Source organism: Pezoporus wallicus, unplaced genomic scaffold (genome assembly GCF_028554395.1).
Source record: "Pezoporus wallicus isolate ANWC-B61680 ecotype Strahan unplaced genomic scaffold, APGP_CSIRO_Pwel_v1 contig_8490, whole genome shotgun sequence".
In the NCBI taxonomy this organism is placed as follows: domain Eukaryota; kingdom Metazoa; phylum Chordata; class Aves; order Psittaciformes; family Psittacidae; genus Pezoporus; species Pezoporus wallicus.
The window spans coordinates 729,204-746,489 of record NW_026642793.1 but is presented as its reverse complement, the minus strand read 5'-3'; the positions used below and the strand labels follow the sequence as shown (position 1 = coordinate 746,489).

At 40.4% G+C, this 17,286-nt stretch overlaps 1 protein-coding gene across 4 annotated transcripts in view; it reads left to right on the top strand.

Moving 5' to 3' along the window:
• LETM1 (leucine zipper and EF-hand containing transmembrane protein 1) overlaps positions 1-11,012 on the top strand; it is a 49,539-nt gene extending 38,527 nt beyond the window's left edge. For 2 of the 4 annotated variants that reach the window (XM_057432281.1, XM_057432279.1), the window contains exons 6-14: positions 165-368; positions 1,335-1,454; positions 2,042-2,173; positions 2,748-2,927; positions 3,545-3,700; positions 5,175-5,309; positions 5,878-6,068; positions 8,018-8,174; positions 9,196-11,012. In XM_057432281.1, coding sequence (XP_057288264.1) covers positions 165-368; positions 1,335-1,454; positions 2,042-2,173; positions 2,748-2,927; positions 3,545-3,700; positions 5,175-5,309; positions 5,878-6,068; positions 8,018-8,174; positions 9,196-9,345 — 1,425 coding nt within the window. In that variant the 3' untranslated portion in view covers positions 9,346-11,012. The remainder of the gene's footprint in view (positions 1-164; positions 369-1,334; positions 1,455-2,041; positions 2,174-2,747; positions 2,928-3,544; positions 3,701-5,174; positions 5,310-5,877; positions 6,069-8,017; positions 8,175-9,195) is intronic. The other 2 variants (XM_057432278.1, XM_057432280.1) reach the window with 1 other exon arrangement.
• Positions 11,013-17,286: the final 6,274 nt, after the last annotated feature.

Genomic DNA, 17,286 nt, shown 5'->3' with positions numbered 1-17,286 from the left:
TATAATAAGTCGGTTGTTGTTATAAAATTTCTTCCATGTCTTCCTTGTGTCCTGTTTCTTATCCCCAACGTGATTGACAAATGAGGTGAATATTTTTATTCACAATAATGCCAACAACAGCATTTGCTTTGACAAGCTTTGTGTGTGCTTGTTTTTTCTTACAGATCAGGGAAACTGGTGAACGACCCAGTAATGAGGAGATCTTAAGGTTCTCGAAGCTATTTGAAGACGAGTTGACTTTGGACAATCTAACCAGGCCTCAGTTGGTGGCACTTTGTAAATTGCTGGAACTTCAGTCAATTGGGACAAATAACTTTCTCCGCTTCCAGCTGACTATGAGGTTGAGAAGCATAAAAGCAGATGACAAAGTGAGTCATTCTAAAGAGGCACTGCTTAATAATTTTGTTGCCTAAGAGTAATGAGTGTGTGTGGATAATACATGTCTCTTTCTAGGAAATTTCCTTTTTTTGTCTCAGTTGTCTTATTTTTGAGCTAACTTGGAACATAAAAGCTTGAAGAGCTTAAAATCAGAAGTAAATTCGGAAAGAAAAAGGTGACCTTTTTTTAATCTGCCAATAATTACAATGAAAGTAATTATGTTACAAAGAAAAGCCTTTCTCTGAAAGTATAATTTGTAAGGGAGCTGTTAGAAATACTGACTTAGAGACTGACATCACCTTTATGTAGCTGTTAAACTACAGTATGATGCTTGAGCAAGTTGGATGTTGGAGCCGTTGGAGTAAACCCGGAGGAGGCCACCAGGATGATCGGGGGCTGGAGCACCTCCCATATGAAGACAGGATGAGAAAGTTGGGGCTGTTCAGCCTGGAGAAGAGAAGGCTGTGTGGAGACCTCATAGCAGCCTTCCAGTATTTGAAGGGGGGCTACAGGGATGCTGGAGAGGGACTCTTTCATTAGGAACCATAGTGATAGTACAAGGTGTAATGGGTTAAAACTTAAACAGGGGAAGTTTAGATTGGATATAAGGAAGAAGTTCTTTACTGTAAGGGTGGTGAGGCACTGGAATGGGTTGCTGAAGGAAGTTGTGAATGCTCCATCCCTGGCAGTGTTCAAGGCCAGGTTGAACAGAGCCTTGGGTGCCGTGGTTTAGTGTGAGGTGTCCCTGCCTATGGCAGGGGGGTTGGAACTGGATGATCTTAAGGTCTTTTCCAACCCAACCCAACCCATTCTGTGATTCTATGTTCACTGTTTAAAAAGTGGAGGCTCTTTTGTGTTACCACAGCAGCCTCTAGTGGCCGTTGTAAAAATACGGACTCTGGGTGTTCGCTGATGGTTCTTCTTACATGTTAAGATTTGTTTCATTCTTTGCGCAGCTTATTGCTGAAGAAGGAGTTGACAGTCTGACTGTTAAAGAACTGCAGGCAGCTTGTCGTGCCCGAGGTATGAGAGCTCTTGGTGTGACGCAAGAGCGTCTCAAGGAACAGCTTAAACAGGTATGTTTTCGTAAGACTGGATACACAGTTTAACTTCAGTTGCTAGCTCCGATTTTTGTGATGGTTCTGAGAAGTCTTTTTGCTTCTGTTCTCATTAAAGGCTTGGCTAAAACAGTCTTTCTCCTTAGTAAGCTTTGTCGTTTGTACTGTGTAAGTAAGTAGTAGCAGTGGGCTTTTGACTGGGCCATGATGTTTTGATCATGCAAATAGATACTTATATGTTTGCAGTTTTGGCAGGTTTTGTTAATTATTTGTATTACCCTGTAAGGACTTTTCTCCTAGTAGATCAGTCCTCTGTCGTTTGGTGTTGTCTGCTTTAGAGGAAGATGCATGTAAAACAAAACACTTTTTTGAATATTCATTCAGCACTTTTTGAAATACTTCTTTAGGCAAAATACTTCATGTATTTAAATGCAATTACTGCAATTCTTAACTGTTTAGAGCCCATAGTTCTTGTGTCAGGATAGTGACTGATGCATAGTGGGTAAAGAAAAAAGTATTTACTACTTTGTGTGTGTTTCATTTGAGCTGTAAAGAAATAAAAACATCCAAAAGTTGCAGACTTGTTTTGTATATTGCATTTATAGTGGTTAGATCTCCACCTGAACCAGGAAATTCCTACTTCATTGCTGATTTTATCCAGAGCCATGTATCTTCCTGATACCCTTTCTCCAGCTGATCAGCTCAAAACAACACTTCAGACACTACCAGAGAGTGCTGTAAGTATTAACATACATGGTCTGTAACCAGCTTTCAGTGTCATTGCTGAAAATCCATTCAGAGAAGTAGATGCTCTTCTTGGTTCCTGTCTTTTTGTTGAAAGCTGAACCATGGGTTGGTTTATTGGAGTGACTTTTGAACACAGAAGTTGGCTTATATGTGGAGGATTTTGAGAATAAAGCAAATAAAGGCAGTATTTGATTGCATGACTGTAGACAGTCATAGCATAAAAAGATTTAGCATACACTTTTTACTTACATAAGCAATTTATGCTCTGGTCAATATAAAGACATTAATACATGAAAATATTGATGATGTTGTGGAGAGAGAAATGATATGAGTAGATAATTGGTAGTCTTGAGAGAAAGAGAATGAAGAGCATAAATGATTTCAGGGTAGAAAGTTCTTTTTTCAAAGAAATAGGGTAACTTTGGGGGTGGTTAGCTGTATTCAGCTGTATCAGCATACCTGTACTACCTATCTCAGTAACGATGTATAAACTTCTTACATAATGTAGACATATATGTATATACACAAATATAGACTTTAATAGACTTCTTCCATTATTTTTAGGCCAGAGAGGCTCAAGTCAAAGTGGCAGAAGTTGAAGGTGAAAAAGTAGATAACAAAGCACGTCTGGAAGCAACGCTTCAGGAGGAGGAAGCCATCAGAAAAGAAAATGAAGAAAAAGAGATGGAAAGATTGTCTGAAGCTGTAGAGAAAGCCAAAGAAACGCTTCAGGTTGCAGCTGTGGTAAGTTCTGCCCTCAACTATTGGGAAATATATGTCAGTGATATAAAAACTTGTATGTTGTGAGTTACTGCCTCTCTTCTGGGTGTTACCTGCATGAAACTGGACTTTAAATCCACATATGAAAGATGTGAGAGAATATTAAAATAGATTGCAACAGAGAAGGGTTCACTGTGGAACAAAAGATTGTCTCAGTCTTACATATGTTGGATTTTTCTTTCTTCTTTATTAGAGTAATAGAAGCCCTTTATTCGTCTAGCAAAGATGGTGGGTTTTTTTTGTTTATTTCCTCCACTTGTACTTCAGATAATCTTATCTTTTGCTTTTCCTATTTGACACTAACCTGGTAATGTCATTGTATAGTAGCTGACTCTAAAAGCTGCTGGCCTGCCTTACTAGTGAATTAAGCCTCCAGAGCTCACAGTCATAGTTCATGAAGTGCAAGTGGGTATTTAATGTGAAACCACTCAGTATGTTACAGTTTAACACTGTCTTCTCATGAAAGTACCCCAGTGTACTTTGGCAACTGTTCCTATTTTGAGAAGTTGTTCTTTACTGATGCTAATACAGATAATGTTATCTTTGTTTTAATTAAAACTTCACGGGTCTTTCAAATTCAGAAAGATGTGGAATCAGCAGCAGATCTTGAAGCAGCTACTCTGCAAGTTCAGAAAAGTCAGATAGCTGTGGATACTGAACAAGAACTGGCAAAGGCAGAGATGATGATGCACGCAGAGACACTGAAAGATACAGCACCGGTACTGGAAGGCATTAAGGTAATCTGGATAAATGTACTTTTTCATACTTTTTAATGTAAAGAATCAAAGTGTCCCTGTAAGAGCTGTGGTAAGTTGCTTGACTGTCTTTCACTTTTAATCCTCTCACCCCACTCTGTCACTTAAAACCAGCTAATAAGTAGATCGCAAATTCTTAACCACCAGTACAGAAATTGACATCAGCACAAAACATCTCTTGGTGTCTCCTTTATCTTTCTGTGTTACTGAAAATAACATGCCTGTCTAGGGGGACATTTGTACTGGCTGTAGATGTAATAGATCTATGTGTGTTTAATCTATGTATAGTTAACATTCCTGACACTGTCCCGTAACATCTTCATAGGTGAGCTTAGGAAATGTGGGTTAGATGAATGGACAGTGAGGTGGATCAAAAACTGGCTGAATGGCAGAGTTCAGAGGATCATGATCAGAGAGTATAATCAAGTTAGAGGCCTGTAGTCACTGGTGCTCCCCAGGGATCCATACTGGGTCCAGTCTTACACAACTTGTTTATCAGTGACCTGGATGAAAGGCTGGAGTGTCCCCTCAGCAAGTTTGCTGATGATATGAGACTGGGGATAGTGGCTGATACACCTGGAGAAGGTGCTGCCATTCAGCTGGACCTCAATAGGCAGGAGAATTGGGCAGAGAAACCTAATGAAGTTCAACAAGGGCAAGCGTAGGGTACTGCATCTGGGGAGGAAAAACCCCAAGCACCAGTGCAGGCTGGGGATGACCTGCTAGAGAGCAGTTCAGGTAAGAAGGACCTGGGAGTATTGGCGGATGACAAGTTGACTATGAGCCAGCAGTGTGCCCTTGTGACCAGGAGGGACAGCAGTATCCTGGCGTGTACTGGGAGGAGTGTGGCAGCAGTTGAGGGAGGTGATCCTCCCCCTGTACTCAACCCTTGTGAAGCCACATCTGGAGTCTTGTGTCCAGTTCTGGGCTCCTCAGTACAAGAAAGACAAGGAGCTACTGGAGAGGGTCCAGCAGAGGGCCATAAGGATGATCAGGGGTCTGGAGCATTGCTGTTATGAGGAGAGATTGTGGGAGCTGGGTCTTTTTAGCCTGGAGAAGAGGAAACAGAGAGGGAATTTCATGAATGCATATAAATATTTCCAAGACGGATGCCAGGAGGATGGTGTGAGACTCTTCTCAGTGGGTGCCCAGCTACAGGAGGAGGAGCAATGGCCATAAACTAAAACACAAGAAGTTTCACCTCAACGTGAGGAAGAACCTCTTTACATTGAGAGTGACAGACCACTGGAACTGTCTGCCCAGGGGGGTTGTGGAGTCTCCCTCTCTGGAGACATTCAGAACCCACCTGGACATATTCCTGTGTAACCTGCTCTGGGTGGCCCTGCCTTGGCAGGGAGTTGGACTGGATGATCTCCAGAGGTCCCTTCCAACCCTAGCGATTCTGTGAAAATCACCAATGTGTCTCTCACTAATTTATATGTATTTTCTGTTACAGGGTGAGGAAATCACTAAGGAAGAGATTGACATGCTGAATGATGCTTGCGCCAAGCTGCAGGAACAGAAAAAATCATTAACAAAGGAAAAAGAGGAGCTTGAGGAATTGAAGGGTGATATCCAGGAGTACAATGAGGTGAAGAATGGGGCGTGGAAGTTCTTTTTTTTGTTATTTCTGGTCATGTTTAGTTTTAGCATAAATGATTTACACATTTAAAGATGATCTTGCTTGGATGTCTGGGAGCCTGTAGTTAGTAGCTGAGTGAATGAACTTTGTATGGGACAACGTAGAGCCTCATTTGTATAACATGTTTAAAGCCTAGTTAAAATAATTTGAGTAGTTCCCACCAAATGAGAATCCTGTTCCTGCTTGTATTCCCAGTGGGGCTAGGCTTAACAGGTGCTGTATGCTGCAGTCCTGTCTTATCAAACATAGATGTCATTATTACAGGTACTTCAAGTTAAGTAAGATGAATCTTACCCAACCTTAAGAAAGAGGTGGAAAATAACATTTAAGGGGTGCATGAAAAAGGCAGCATTGCTAAAAGTCATTGTTCTGATTCCAGTTTGACTTTATAGGTCTATACATTTGCATTTCATGTACAAATAGCTCCTGTCTTGAAATTCTAGTCAAAGTCAGTAGTGTCTGTCGTTGAGAATTTACCCTGACAAAAGTGTTTCTCTCTCCTGACCATTTCTTTTAGGATTTACAAGAGATAAAAGAGCTCTCTAAAACTGGCCAGGAAGAGGCAGTGGAAGAGTCAAAGGCAAGCAAAAGATTGACCAAGAGGGTGAACAGAATGATTGGTCAGATAGACAAGATTATCAATGAATTAGAGACAGCTCAAAAGACGGTGGATGTACGGCTGCAAGGTGCTGATGGTCCTCCTGCTGGGTAAGTGACTCGAGAGCACTGAATGTGTCCTTAAGTGTTCATTCTTGGTTTTGTCAAATGTGTGACTAGAAGAGAATTAGAGAGTGAGTTGTTGTTTAGTATGTTAAGATAATTTATTTTAGAAATAAACAAAATTGTGCTGTAGATTTTCTCTCTTCTAAGGTATGTTAAATACGATTGAAATGAAGAAGGAAAGGAGCAGGTGTTATTCCCCAGATGCCAGTCCTGAGGGGTTCTAAATGTCAGTGTTGATGAGTATCTTACCATCCTGTTCACACCTCTAGCCCTAATGGTGGTGCAGGTGAAATCATATCTTTAGTCATGCTCCTCACGCAGTAGGTTTGCCCTGTGTGATGAAATGCAAAGGCACACAGCAGTGCGGTAAGCACATTCGTGTTTGTTCTTTAGCAGTGAAAGTGACAGTGAGGAAAACTATTGCAGTAAAGTCTGTTCTGTATCTGGAGAGAAATAAAGGAATAGGTCTAATTGGAGTAAGGAGATAATTTTATGTAGTCCCTTTCTGACAATTTGCTTCATTTCAACTTTAATACACTTACAGCTTTATGAAGAGAGATCTTGAGTGATAACTTCATTGCAAAATGCATTTATCAACATTTAACGTTACTGGAGAGTCTTTCAGGCAATCACGTTGAAGGGTCATATGTTGCATCTTACAGGCACTGAAATACTTAAACACTGTGACTGTAATTCTCAGAGTTTGTGCTTATGAATGCTATGTTCATCTAGTTTATGCTTGCCCCATTTTATGTGATTCCTTAGGAGAGCTTCCCAGCTCCCACAGAGCATTCCTAAACAGGAAATATGGATTCTGCTTTTGGTGCTTTTAAACTTTGGGGATTTTTTTCAGTCTCCAGAGCAAATGGTCATTTGTTTCAAATGTTAAGACTAAGGCAGTTATAGGAATGGTGCTACAGGAAAGTTTTGATCAAAACTATCCAAGTTAGTGAATTTAAGATACAATATAAAATCTGCTTGTACTGACTGTAATTATACTTTATGTAATGGATGGGTTTGTGGATAATTTCTTTATGTGATTGTGGATGACTGAAGATCAGTAGTTTAAAGATTGCTTAGTTGTTGAAGGCTTGGTTTTTAAATTTGAAGTTAGTGCATCACCAAGCCATTGAGAGCCACAGAAACAACACAAGTCCAGAACATTTAGTGGCAGCTTAGAAATGCTCCTGGCGTAAAAGTCAGTTTGTGCCCAGAGGTTAGGATGCAGTATGGAGCTAGGACTATACTGATAAAGCCCTCTTGTTTTGTATTTACTGGGTTCACTGTCTCCTGCATTTCAGCTTGAGCTGTGCTGGAAGATGGTTCTTCAAATTAACAAAACTACATAGGCAAGCAGAGGCTTTAGGTGGCAGAATACAGACAGTTTTAGCTTCATGAAATCAGTAAGCCGACAGTGGAAATGTCTGAAACCTGCTATTCACAATGTCAAGTTTAGTCCTTTCTTCTAAAAAGTCTATTCCTTGATAAGAGCAAATGAAGTCTATTAAAACAAAAGAGCTGAATTGCTGAATCAATAGTTCTCAGCTTTTGTTTTCCTGTGACTTGCATTTATTTTTTATAGGCCAGCCTCTCAATCTAGAAGGATGGCAGGTGCATGGCACTGCACCTTTATTAAATGGGGCAGGGGGCTGAAAAGACATTAGATGCACAGAAACTGTGCTAAACTTAATTTCACATGACTACTGCATACCTGTGTTTGTGCAATAAAGCTTGAGGTAACCAAAAGAATGAGATTTGATGGTAAGCTGCAGATTCATTGGAAATCTGGTGTTCAGTAACTCATTTTTGCTGGTTTGCATTGTGTTCAGGATTCTAAAGAAATAATGTTTTTACTAATCACCTGCCGTGTAGTGACTTTCAGTACTGTTTTTTGTCAACTTTGCTCCTTTGGAGTAACTGCTTGCCATGTACAGACTGTGCTTGCTCTACAGGGAGAATCTCGTCAGTATTGCTGAGCTAATTAATGTGATGAGACAAATTCAGAAGATTCCAGAGGAGAAGCTGACCAGGATTGCGGAGACACTAGATGAAAACAAGGATGGCAAAATTGATATCAATAATGTTGTTAAGGTAAGTCTATGGACTACTTAAAGAAAATCAGGCCAGCCATCCTTCAGATGTTATACCTGTTTTGACTGAAATTCATACTGCTGTCTTTGGCATGAGTGATGCCAATGAGGTTTTTGGTAATGTGCTGTAAATAGATCTTATAATACATCTTCAGAATTTATATGGCTATTTGGAAGGAGAGGCAGAGGGGAAGAATAATCTTTATGCTGTGTGTGTTACCCATGTTACCTTTAAAGCTGTAGGTTTTTCTGTATGCCTATGTCAAGTTCTGTAAAATATGGGAATTTTGTTGGGCTGCTTATGAATCAGAGGGAGGATGGGAAGGAGCTTTATAAGAACTACTTTAGGAATATCACTATTAGCCACAGTCTTGACATCAGTTATCCGTTGGGATGACTGTAAATGACCTATGTTCTTTGCATGATTTGTTGTGTTTTCTTATTTTGCAGAACATTCTTAGGTTTTCTTTGCATTTCTCCTTCATTTTGTTGTTTCCTTTTTTAGAGATGCCCTAAAACTCCCTTGAAAGTAATTTTCCTATTCAATACAGAAATAGCACTTAAACTATGGCCAGCTAGAAAATGAGGTGTCAACCTTTTGGTACACATTTTTACTTTCTACTGAAGGTGTCCCAGTGCTGATTATCTTCTCTGTTGCTCTAAACAGCTGTTGTACATTTAGCAACATAGGTACTATTCATGCTGCATATAATACAGAATAATTGTAGGAACTTGAGAAGCTGTGCCAAGAATACATTTGTACAAAAACCTTTACAAAGGAATTTGGAATCACCTACTAAGTTCAAGATCATTTGCTTTAAGTTTTGGTTTTTTTTTAAACTGGAGATATTTGAGGCCCTGGTTGTGGTTTAAATTTGTGTTGCATGTAAGAAAGCAATGCAGTATTTCTTGAACATGAGAAAAGTGAATGCTTTCTTGTCTTAACAGAATTTATAACAAGAAAATGTCTCAATCATGTAAAAACTAAATGCACTCTCAATTTCGTTTTGTGTTCATTGTAGGTAGTAGAACTGATTGACAAAGAAGATATTGATATTGGCACCGCACAGGTTGCTGAGATTATGGCACTGCTTCAGAAAGAAGAAAAACTGGAAGAGAAAGAGAAAGCAAAGGAAAAGCAGGATAAAGAACCTGTGGAAGTAAAGAATTAAGCTTCAGAATCTGAAGCTAACCCCAAATGTAACCAAAACCTTGTATATCTTTCTGTGTCTAATGGCTACATATTACTTGAGCTTTGTGATTATGGGAAATGTTTTAAGCTGATCCTAGTAATAAATCATAGATATGTTTTCTGACCTATGGAATGAAATTTCCGTTAATCAGAGAAGTGATTCACTGTCATTCCATACAGATGAAAACAAAGTACGCTTTTTTAGCAGTGCTCCTGCCCACAAAAATCATGTATTTGCACTCATTGTTGTGGTACAGTGATCCATTAAACTTGCAAGTTTGCTGTATAAATTAAGTGTATCTGTCATGGAAAAAATGTTTCTCATTTAGTTTGTTTCATCATTACATGGGGCCCAACCTTGCTCTGCTTCTACCTTTTAGCTTTTTCAGGATTTAATACAAACTTCCCCTTCCGTCACAGTATTGCATACTTTGTAACCTGTTAGTGAAGAGTCTGTGGCTTCAGTAGCAGCTCTTTAGATTGAGTTCTGTTTAAGCTAAATATCACTCAGCTGTTGCCTCACTGACAGAGAATGTGGCATTCTAATCACTTCTGTGAATTCATGAATGTTGTTTTCTTTTTTCTATTGAAGGGGAAATCAGATTTCTTTTTCCCTAGAATGGAAACTTCCCATGAAGTTTGCTTCTTACGGGTGCCTTAAATTTCTTAAGACTAGGGAATAGAGCATGTCACTTCTGCTCAAAATTCCATGAATTACTTAAGCATTGGAATCACAGGAGCCTTTCAGACAATTGCGGAACAGAATCTGTCACACAGTAAAGCGAGTTAAAGTGTTTGTCTGAATAACAAAATGAAAATAATTGTAAGGGGAAAACGTCAGTTGTGATCTTTTTGAGTATATTCTTTTTAAATGCGTTCATCTTGGCATGTGTGCTTGTTTTTCATCTAATAATTATTTACATCAGCTCTCTTACCTCTTAGTTTTCATCTCAGGTATAAAATAACTAGCCAGGTATAGTAAAAGTTCATAAATACTTTCATCTCATGGCCTCGCTTTCTGTGCAGTCAGCAAGTCATGTCTGGTATTGCCAGTGCTCTGATTACATCATTGGCTTTCAAATCAATTGGTTATAGTTACTGTTTTTAACTGTGTGGTTAAATACTGACAGTAAGTAAAGGTTTACTCATTAATGTCTGTCCTTAATAGTAAATTTTGACGTTTAAAATGCCAGTTCTGGGTTGTTCCATAATTCCTGGTAGGCTAAATTTTCCACTCTTCCTTAAAATCTGTTATGAAGCACACCCAGTGTGACTTGAACCAGCAGGGTTGTGATTTGGTTTTCTGTTCTGTTTTTATTTTGCGCCCAGTATTTACAAAATATATGACCAGTGTTCATTTTGTGGACACTGTGGAGAGCACATCTTACAACGGCACTGTTCACAGTGATACTGAGGTGGGCAGTTAGTATTTAGTGCTTTTAGTCATAGGTGCATATAGTCGTAGAAAATGTTGACTCCCAAGCATCTTTCAGCATAATTCCATGTTCAATATTTCTCTAGATTGGCTAAATTATTTGTAAAAACTTATTTGAAGTTAGTGGAACAAAAGGAAGTTTTGACAGTCTCATGGCTTGCATGATGGACCACTGTATTTAGTTGTTTCCAAAGCGAGATGTACAGGTCAGTGTTTAGTTCAAGTATTGAGTTAATATTCTGTGCAGTTTGCAGAGCAAGCTGCTTGCAATAAGTAAGAATCTCATGAGAATTACTGTAATTGTATCTGAAGTGTAAAATTGCTGTGACAAAGCTGAAATTTCACATCAGTACAAACCTTTGCCCTAAACAAGGGGCTGTTCTCTTCCTTGCAAATTGAGATTAACTTGGAGATTTCAGCATGAAAGACAGTTTGTAGATTGTGAAGATAGGACTTCACTAGGTGCTGTGTGAAAAACACAACTTTGCTTAGACAAAAAGAGTAAAGCTAATTTTACAAAAACCGGATTTAAAACCTAATTTTATATTGTATAATTTATCATTAGAATTCATGGGCTTTGAAGCATGCTAAATTCTGCAGTTGTGTGTCTTCAATTTGAAAACAATACATAAAAATCTTACTTGACATTCCTGCAACACAATAAAAATACTCTAGGATTGTCTGCAGCCTTCCATGGAATATCAGAAACCTAAGAGTTGTATGTGCTTGAACGCACGCAAATTTAAATAAGGAAGTAGCAGAAAAAGCTGTTTTCAGAGATTTTCTTTCTTTTTTGATTAAAAGTTTTGCAGAGCTTTAACTGTCCTTACAGTAAATTACTTGATTTTAGGATATGGGAGTTCAGGACTTTTTTTCTGCTGTTCTTTTTCTGTGTTTACTGTTCATTTAAATTTCCTGTGGATTAAATAAGAAGCGAGCGAAAAATAGCTTTTTTTTTTTCAAGTGAAGAATGTCCTCATTAAAGTAATTGTGATTCATTTATTACACATTTTTAGCTTTCAGACTTGTTTGCGGTTTGGCATCTTGGGCAATTTTAACAGGTTACATGAAATGCATTTTAATGTCAATCACAGGTGGCAGTTTTCCCCTGATACCCAAAGCGTTTAGAGGGATGTACGCAACAACCATAGCAAATATCTTCCTTCTGATGTTGAAAGCAGGCAAACCCATGACAGCTGGACTTGAGCTTCAACACATTCTGCAAGCTTAAAGCAGTGATTCATGCTTCCCTAGGTTTGAACCGTCCCGAGCAGCTCTGCCCAGGTGCTACAGACAGCTCCAGCTTGAGGACTAGCTGCAGCTAACATGCTTTGTCATCCCTTGTGGTGGCCAAAAGCCCAGAACCTGCAGTACTTTCAGAGAAAGGATGACCTCCGAGTGTACACTAACTGGTCAAAACGTGTTTCGTGAAGGAATATTTAATTGGGAGTTGTAAATATTTGTTTAAATAATTAAAAGGATGTGAGAGATTTCGGTGACCTTGTGACTTACACAGGCAAAGCCTCTAAGCTCAGAGTGAGGTAAGCGGTAGGACCAGTGTTGGGGTTGTGTCAGATTCAATAAGATGAGATTTTGATTATAAATTATTTGAGGGTAAAAATACAGAACATTTAAAAAGCTTTTTAAAAACTCTTTAGCAACAGGGAAGAGAAGTAAAAAATGATGCAATTTATTTTCCCTCTCCAAGCAAGCAGGTTATAGGACTTATTTTATTGGAAAACTTGTTTCCATTTCATGTAAGCTCAAAACATGGTTTTTACTGAGATTTCCATCACTGTCTGCATGCTGGAAGAGTGCATCTGCCTGCAGATTAAGTACCAGGAAGCTAAATCAATAGGTGGTGTTTGTCAGGAGGAGTGCATGCAGGTAGAGATTAATCTTTTGACAGGATAGTTGGTACCTTGCACTTAAATAGGCTTTGTCTGGGGGAAAGAGTTACACCTTTTATACAACGCCAAAATACTTCTTGTAACTTTCTATCTGCATACCTTGCTAGCCATTTAAACTTCAGCGTGTATTTAAATACTTTTAAATTGTTTATATTAGAGTATTGGGTATATTTAAATAAAATAATAATCCCATATTCTGTTCTTCATATGTAATCCAAATTCTGCCTTTCAGTTGAAGAATTTCGGCCCATGTTCCAGATTTAAGTTGAAAATCATTTGTCTGTGCTCTGAGCATACTGGTCCTGTGTTTGCCATAATGCACTATAAATTTTTTAAGTTAATTTGGAGCTTGTGTCCTTTGTTTAGTTACAATAAATGTATCATTTTGAAACCTAATCTCTCCATTATTTTTTGTTGCTTTTGATTATTCAGTGTGAATTTACTGCTGTTCAGATGAGATGCCAGTCACAGAGATGGACACTGATGACTGCTGAAACTGAAATGTTTGGGGTAGAAGAGGGCAAGTGAATGACAAGTCTTTAAACTGGGGTGGGGTGTGTTGTGTGGGTATTAGATGTTAATTCTTGCCGATGTGGGACTGCTTGCCTGGTGTCATGAGTTGTGCTAAAATATTCTTACTAACTATTGTATTGTAGGTATGAAAGTGGGGAGCAGTGTGCTGCTTATTTCTTCTACACTTTCCATTAGACCAGGTTGCTTCAAGCCCTGTCCAACCTGGCCTTGAACACTGCCAGGGATGAGGCAGCCACAGCTTCTCTGAGCACCCTGTGCCAGTGCCTCAACACCCTCACAGGGAAGAGCTGTGTCAGTGTTCAAGGCCAGGTTGGATGGGCTTGGAGCAACCTGCTCTAGTGGAAGGTGTCCCTGCCTGTGGCAGGGGGTTGGAATGGGATGAGTTTAAGGTGCATTCGAACCCAAACCATTCTAGGCTTGTGTGATTCTTTTACATCAGACTGGTAATACAGACATGCAGAAAGCTGGTTGGAAAAGCCTCTGCCTTCATGAAATTATGATCTTAGAAGTATTAATATAGATAGAGTTTTGTTGCAAACTCTTTTAGTACAATGTCATTTAAAGGATGAATACATATGCGCAGCGGCGGGGGAGAGATGGATAGCCTTGTGGTTGTTTCATTGACCCGAGGCTTGAGAAGTCTGTTCAGTTAGTGCCTATTCTTTCAGTGATACATTGCTTGGCTCTTGGGTCACTGTAACATAAAACCTCCTTGACAGTGGCTGGGTGGATGACAAGTTCCCCAGAACAGAGTCTCTCCATGCAAGGACCTAATATAGCATTTTGTAGCGATAAGGCTTTTAAATACTGAGTGCAGACAGTGACACAACCATACCAAACACTTTGTGTTTCTGGTATTTTTCTGAGTTATTTCTCAATGCTGATGTTGAGCAGGAGGATGTTTGTAGTGTGTTTCTAATTCCCTGTACTCTCTGCTCACTTCCATTTTTGTGTATTATTGGATATAAATCTTCCTCAGTAGTTAAATATCCTTCACAGGTCAAAATTCTTTGGGGGCTCATTAGCATGTAAAATTTCACCCTTGCCAAACCTTCTGTGGTTTTCAAACATCAGTTTCATCTCACTGGCGTAAAGGATTTCTGCTATGCAAGAGATGGATCTAACTCAGATTTGCCTCCTTCCGTCTAGTATTTCTCTTTATGTATATTGGCAGAGCAGACCCCTTCATGAATGGCCTGATTTATGTCTCAGGGAATGCTGCAGTCAGTAGTTCAAGATGTCAGGTCTCCCGTGCGTGCTGTGGATTCCCCCTCCTTTTGTCTTAGCTCCGGCCCCAGAGCCATCCAAGTTCCTTCCTAGTGTTTTCTGATTTCAGATCCTTGGTTGAGTAAGATCTTCAGTCTTCATCCTAAGGAAAGCTGCTGCAAGGAGCTGAAGAGCAACTGGGACATGAGTAATAATAATGCTAATAATAGAAACCTCTGAAGGGTCTTACTAAATGAAGATGGGAATTAACAACCTGTTATGCAGAAAACCTGGGATCTCTGCGGTTACTCCAGACTTGTAAATGCAAGATTTCTGTTTCCCCTCCCCATATCTGTTTAATCAGGGAATATATACCAAAGTAGTAAGTAAATCAGCAGGTTTTTCTTCTACATCCTTCCTGTCCCCAGCCTTTCCCTTTTCTCTATCCCTTACTTAACATGCAGGACTAAGTAGGAAAGATTTATGGGGTCCTTGTTGCACTTTACAGTTTCTCAGTGCCTTGCTTTGCATTGGTGGATGTAGAGTTGAAATATAGTGACTGTTAATCTTTCCAGTGAACGTCTCTTCACTAGATGGTTTTCAGTGCTCGGTCTATGTAAACTCAGCCATTAGCAGCCTTCATCAAGCTCAGCTCTCGCCTTCCTCTGTATGACCACATGAGCTCACTGTGGTCCCTGTGCGACCTCTGCATGCAATGCTCCTAAGAGCAGAATGCTTTTATCCTTCCCTTCGAATCCTGTGTACACTTATCAGGGGGATCTGTGTATGCCCTTCCATAAGCTACATTTCAGATAAAAATATGTTCTTAGGATGAGTCTTCAAAATCCAGAGTGACATTGAGAAAAAGGGATGCACATCCTTATTTTTAACCTATCTTCTGCAGCCAGTTACCCATCCAAATTCTGTGGTTAAACTAGTCCTGTGGTCCCTTAGTGACTCAGTACGATTTCATTTGAGGTGTACCTAAACTGCATGGGTCACCCTTTTCCCCAAAATGGGTGGATACAGAATCCTTTTTACTCACGCTGAAAATGAGATCCTTAAGGGTATATAGGTTTTGGACTTGCAAATTCAAGAATTGACTGATGTCAACCCAAAAAACCCTCATCAAATGAATGATGGAGGAGGAAGCATTAACAAAAACCCCTTATTTGTATCTCCTTAATACCTTTGTGCTCAACAGAAATCTGATGTGGAGAATAGCTTGTCCAGTCAGGCTCCTACAGGATGCATAGCAGTGAATGGAAATAATAGAACAGGGCGATTTAATGGTGTTAGCATTTTGGCTGTACTTTCTTCCCTGTTTGCCCTTGAGTGAACCGGATACTCTAGTATTTTAGTTTTGTGAATACGAACACACTCTCAGTCAAGAGAAGTATAGCATGGTGTACCATCACGCTTGATACTCTTACTGAAGTCCTTGCTGGAACTTGGGCACTTCAAGGAAGCAGGGTAAAGTCTTTTAAATCTATCTATCTATCTATCTATCTATCTATCTATCTATCTATCTATCTATCTATCTATCTATCTATCTATCTATCTATCTATCATATCTATCTATCTATCTATCTATCTATCTATCTATCTATCTATCTATCTATCTATCTATCTATCTATCTATCTATCCTCTACTTACCTGTCTTTATTATTAAGAAATAATATAGTGCCTGATAAAACAGAAATATGACACCTGCATTTTGCAGAAGACTAGAGGGAAAGTGAATTTGCCTGTCCAAGCACAGCATCACTCCCACCCCAGCAATGGCATCCATGCTGGAAAACAAGACCCTTAGCCCCCCTCAAAACCTTCCCATCTTTGAGTTGATCTAGGCCCCGAGCTGTAGCCCCAGCAAGGTGAGTCGCTGCTAGGGATGCCCAGCACTGTGCTGTTGATGTGGAGGTAGAAGGACGTTCCAGAACATAAGAAGGAGATTAATGTTACCCCCTTGTACAAGGGGCCACAAAGATGATCAATGGACTGTGAATCCTGAATCATAGAATCATAGAATATAGGGCTGGAAAGGACCTCAAGTATCATCTGGTCCAACCTTATAGGCAAAGCAAGACCTAGACTAGATGTCCCAGCGCCCTGGCCAACCAAAGCTTGAAAGTGCCCAGTACTGGGGAGCCCACCACTTCCCTGGGGAGATTATTCCAGTGGAACAATCTCCACTGAGATTGAGAGAACTGGGTCTGTTCATCCATGAGAAAACAAGGCTCAGGGGAGACCTCATCACCGTGCCCCAGGGTGGCACAAAGAAGATGGAGACTCCCTTTCCAGAAGGAGCCGCATGGAAAAGACGACGGGTGATGGGCACAGGTTTCTCCTCGGGAGATTCCCGTTGGACACAGTGAGGACACTCGTCCATTGGAATACCCCGGGTCCCGCTTTGCCTGGGACCGGCTGATCCCGGAGGTCCCTTCCAGCCCGGGGCTCTGTGCTCCGCTAGGTGGCGGCCCCCGACCGCCCAGCGCTGCCCGCCGGGTCCCGTCCGCCCTGGGGCCGAGCTGTGCTCCTCGTTTCCCGGTCTCCAGCCCGCTCCCTGCATCCCCACCTTGTCTCTGTGTCCAGCTCCGCAGCCCCAGGCTCTGTTCCACAGCTGCTGCTCTCTTAAACCTCTTTTCCTCCTCAGGCTGCTGTCACCGCGGGGCTCTCCCTGAGCCCAGTCCCCTCAAGCTCCCTTCTCCCATCTCCCTGTTTATCCCCCCTCACCACCAGCCGGAATAAACCTTTGCTCCCCGGTCAAATGACCCGGTACAATCAGGCACTGGACTTCCTGAAACCGACCCCTCTTTGAAACACAGCATCATTTAT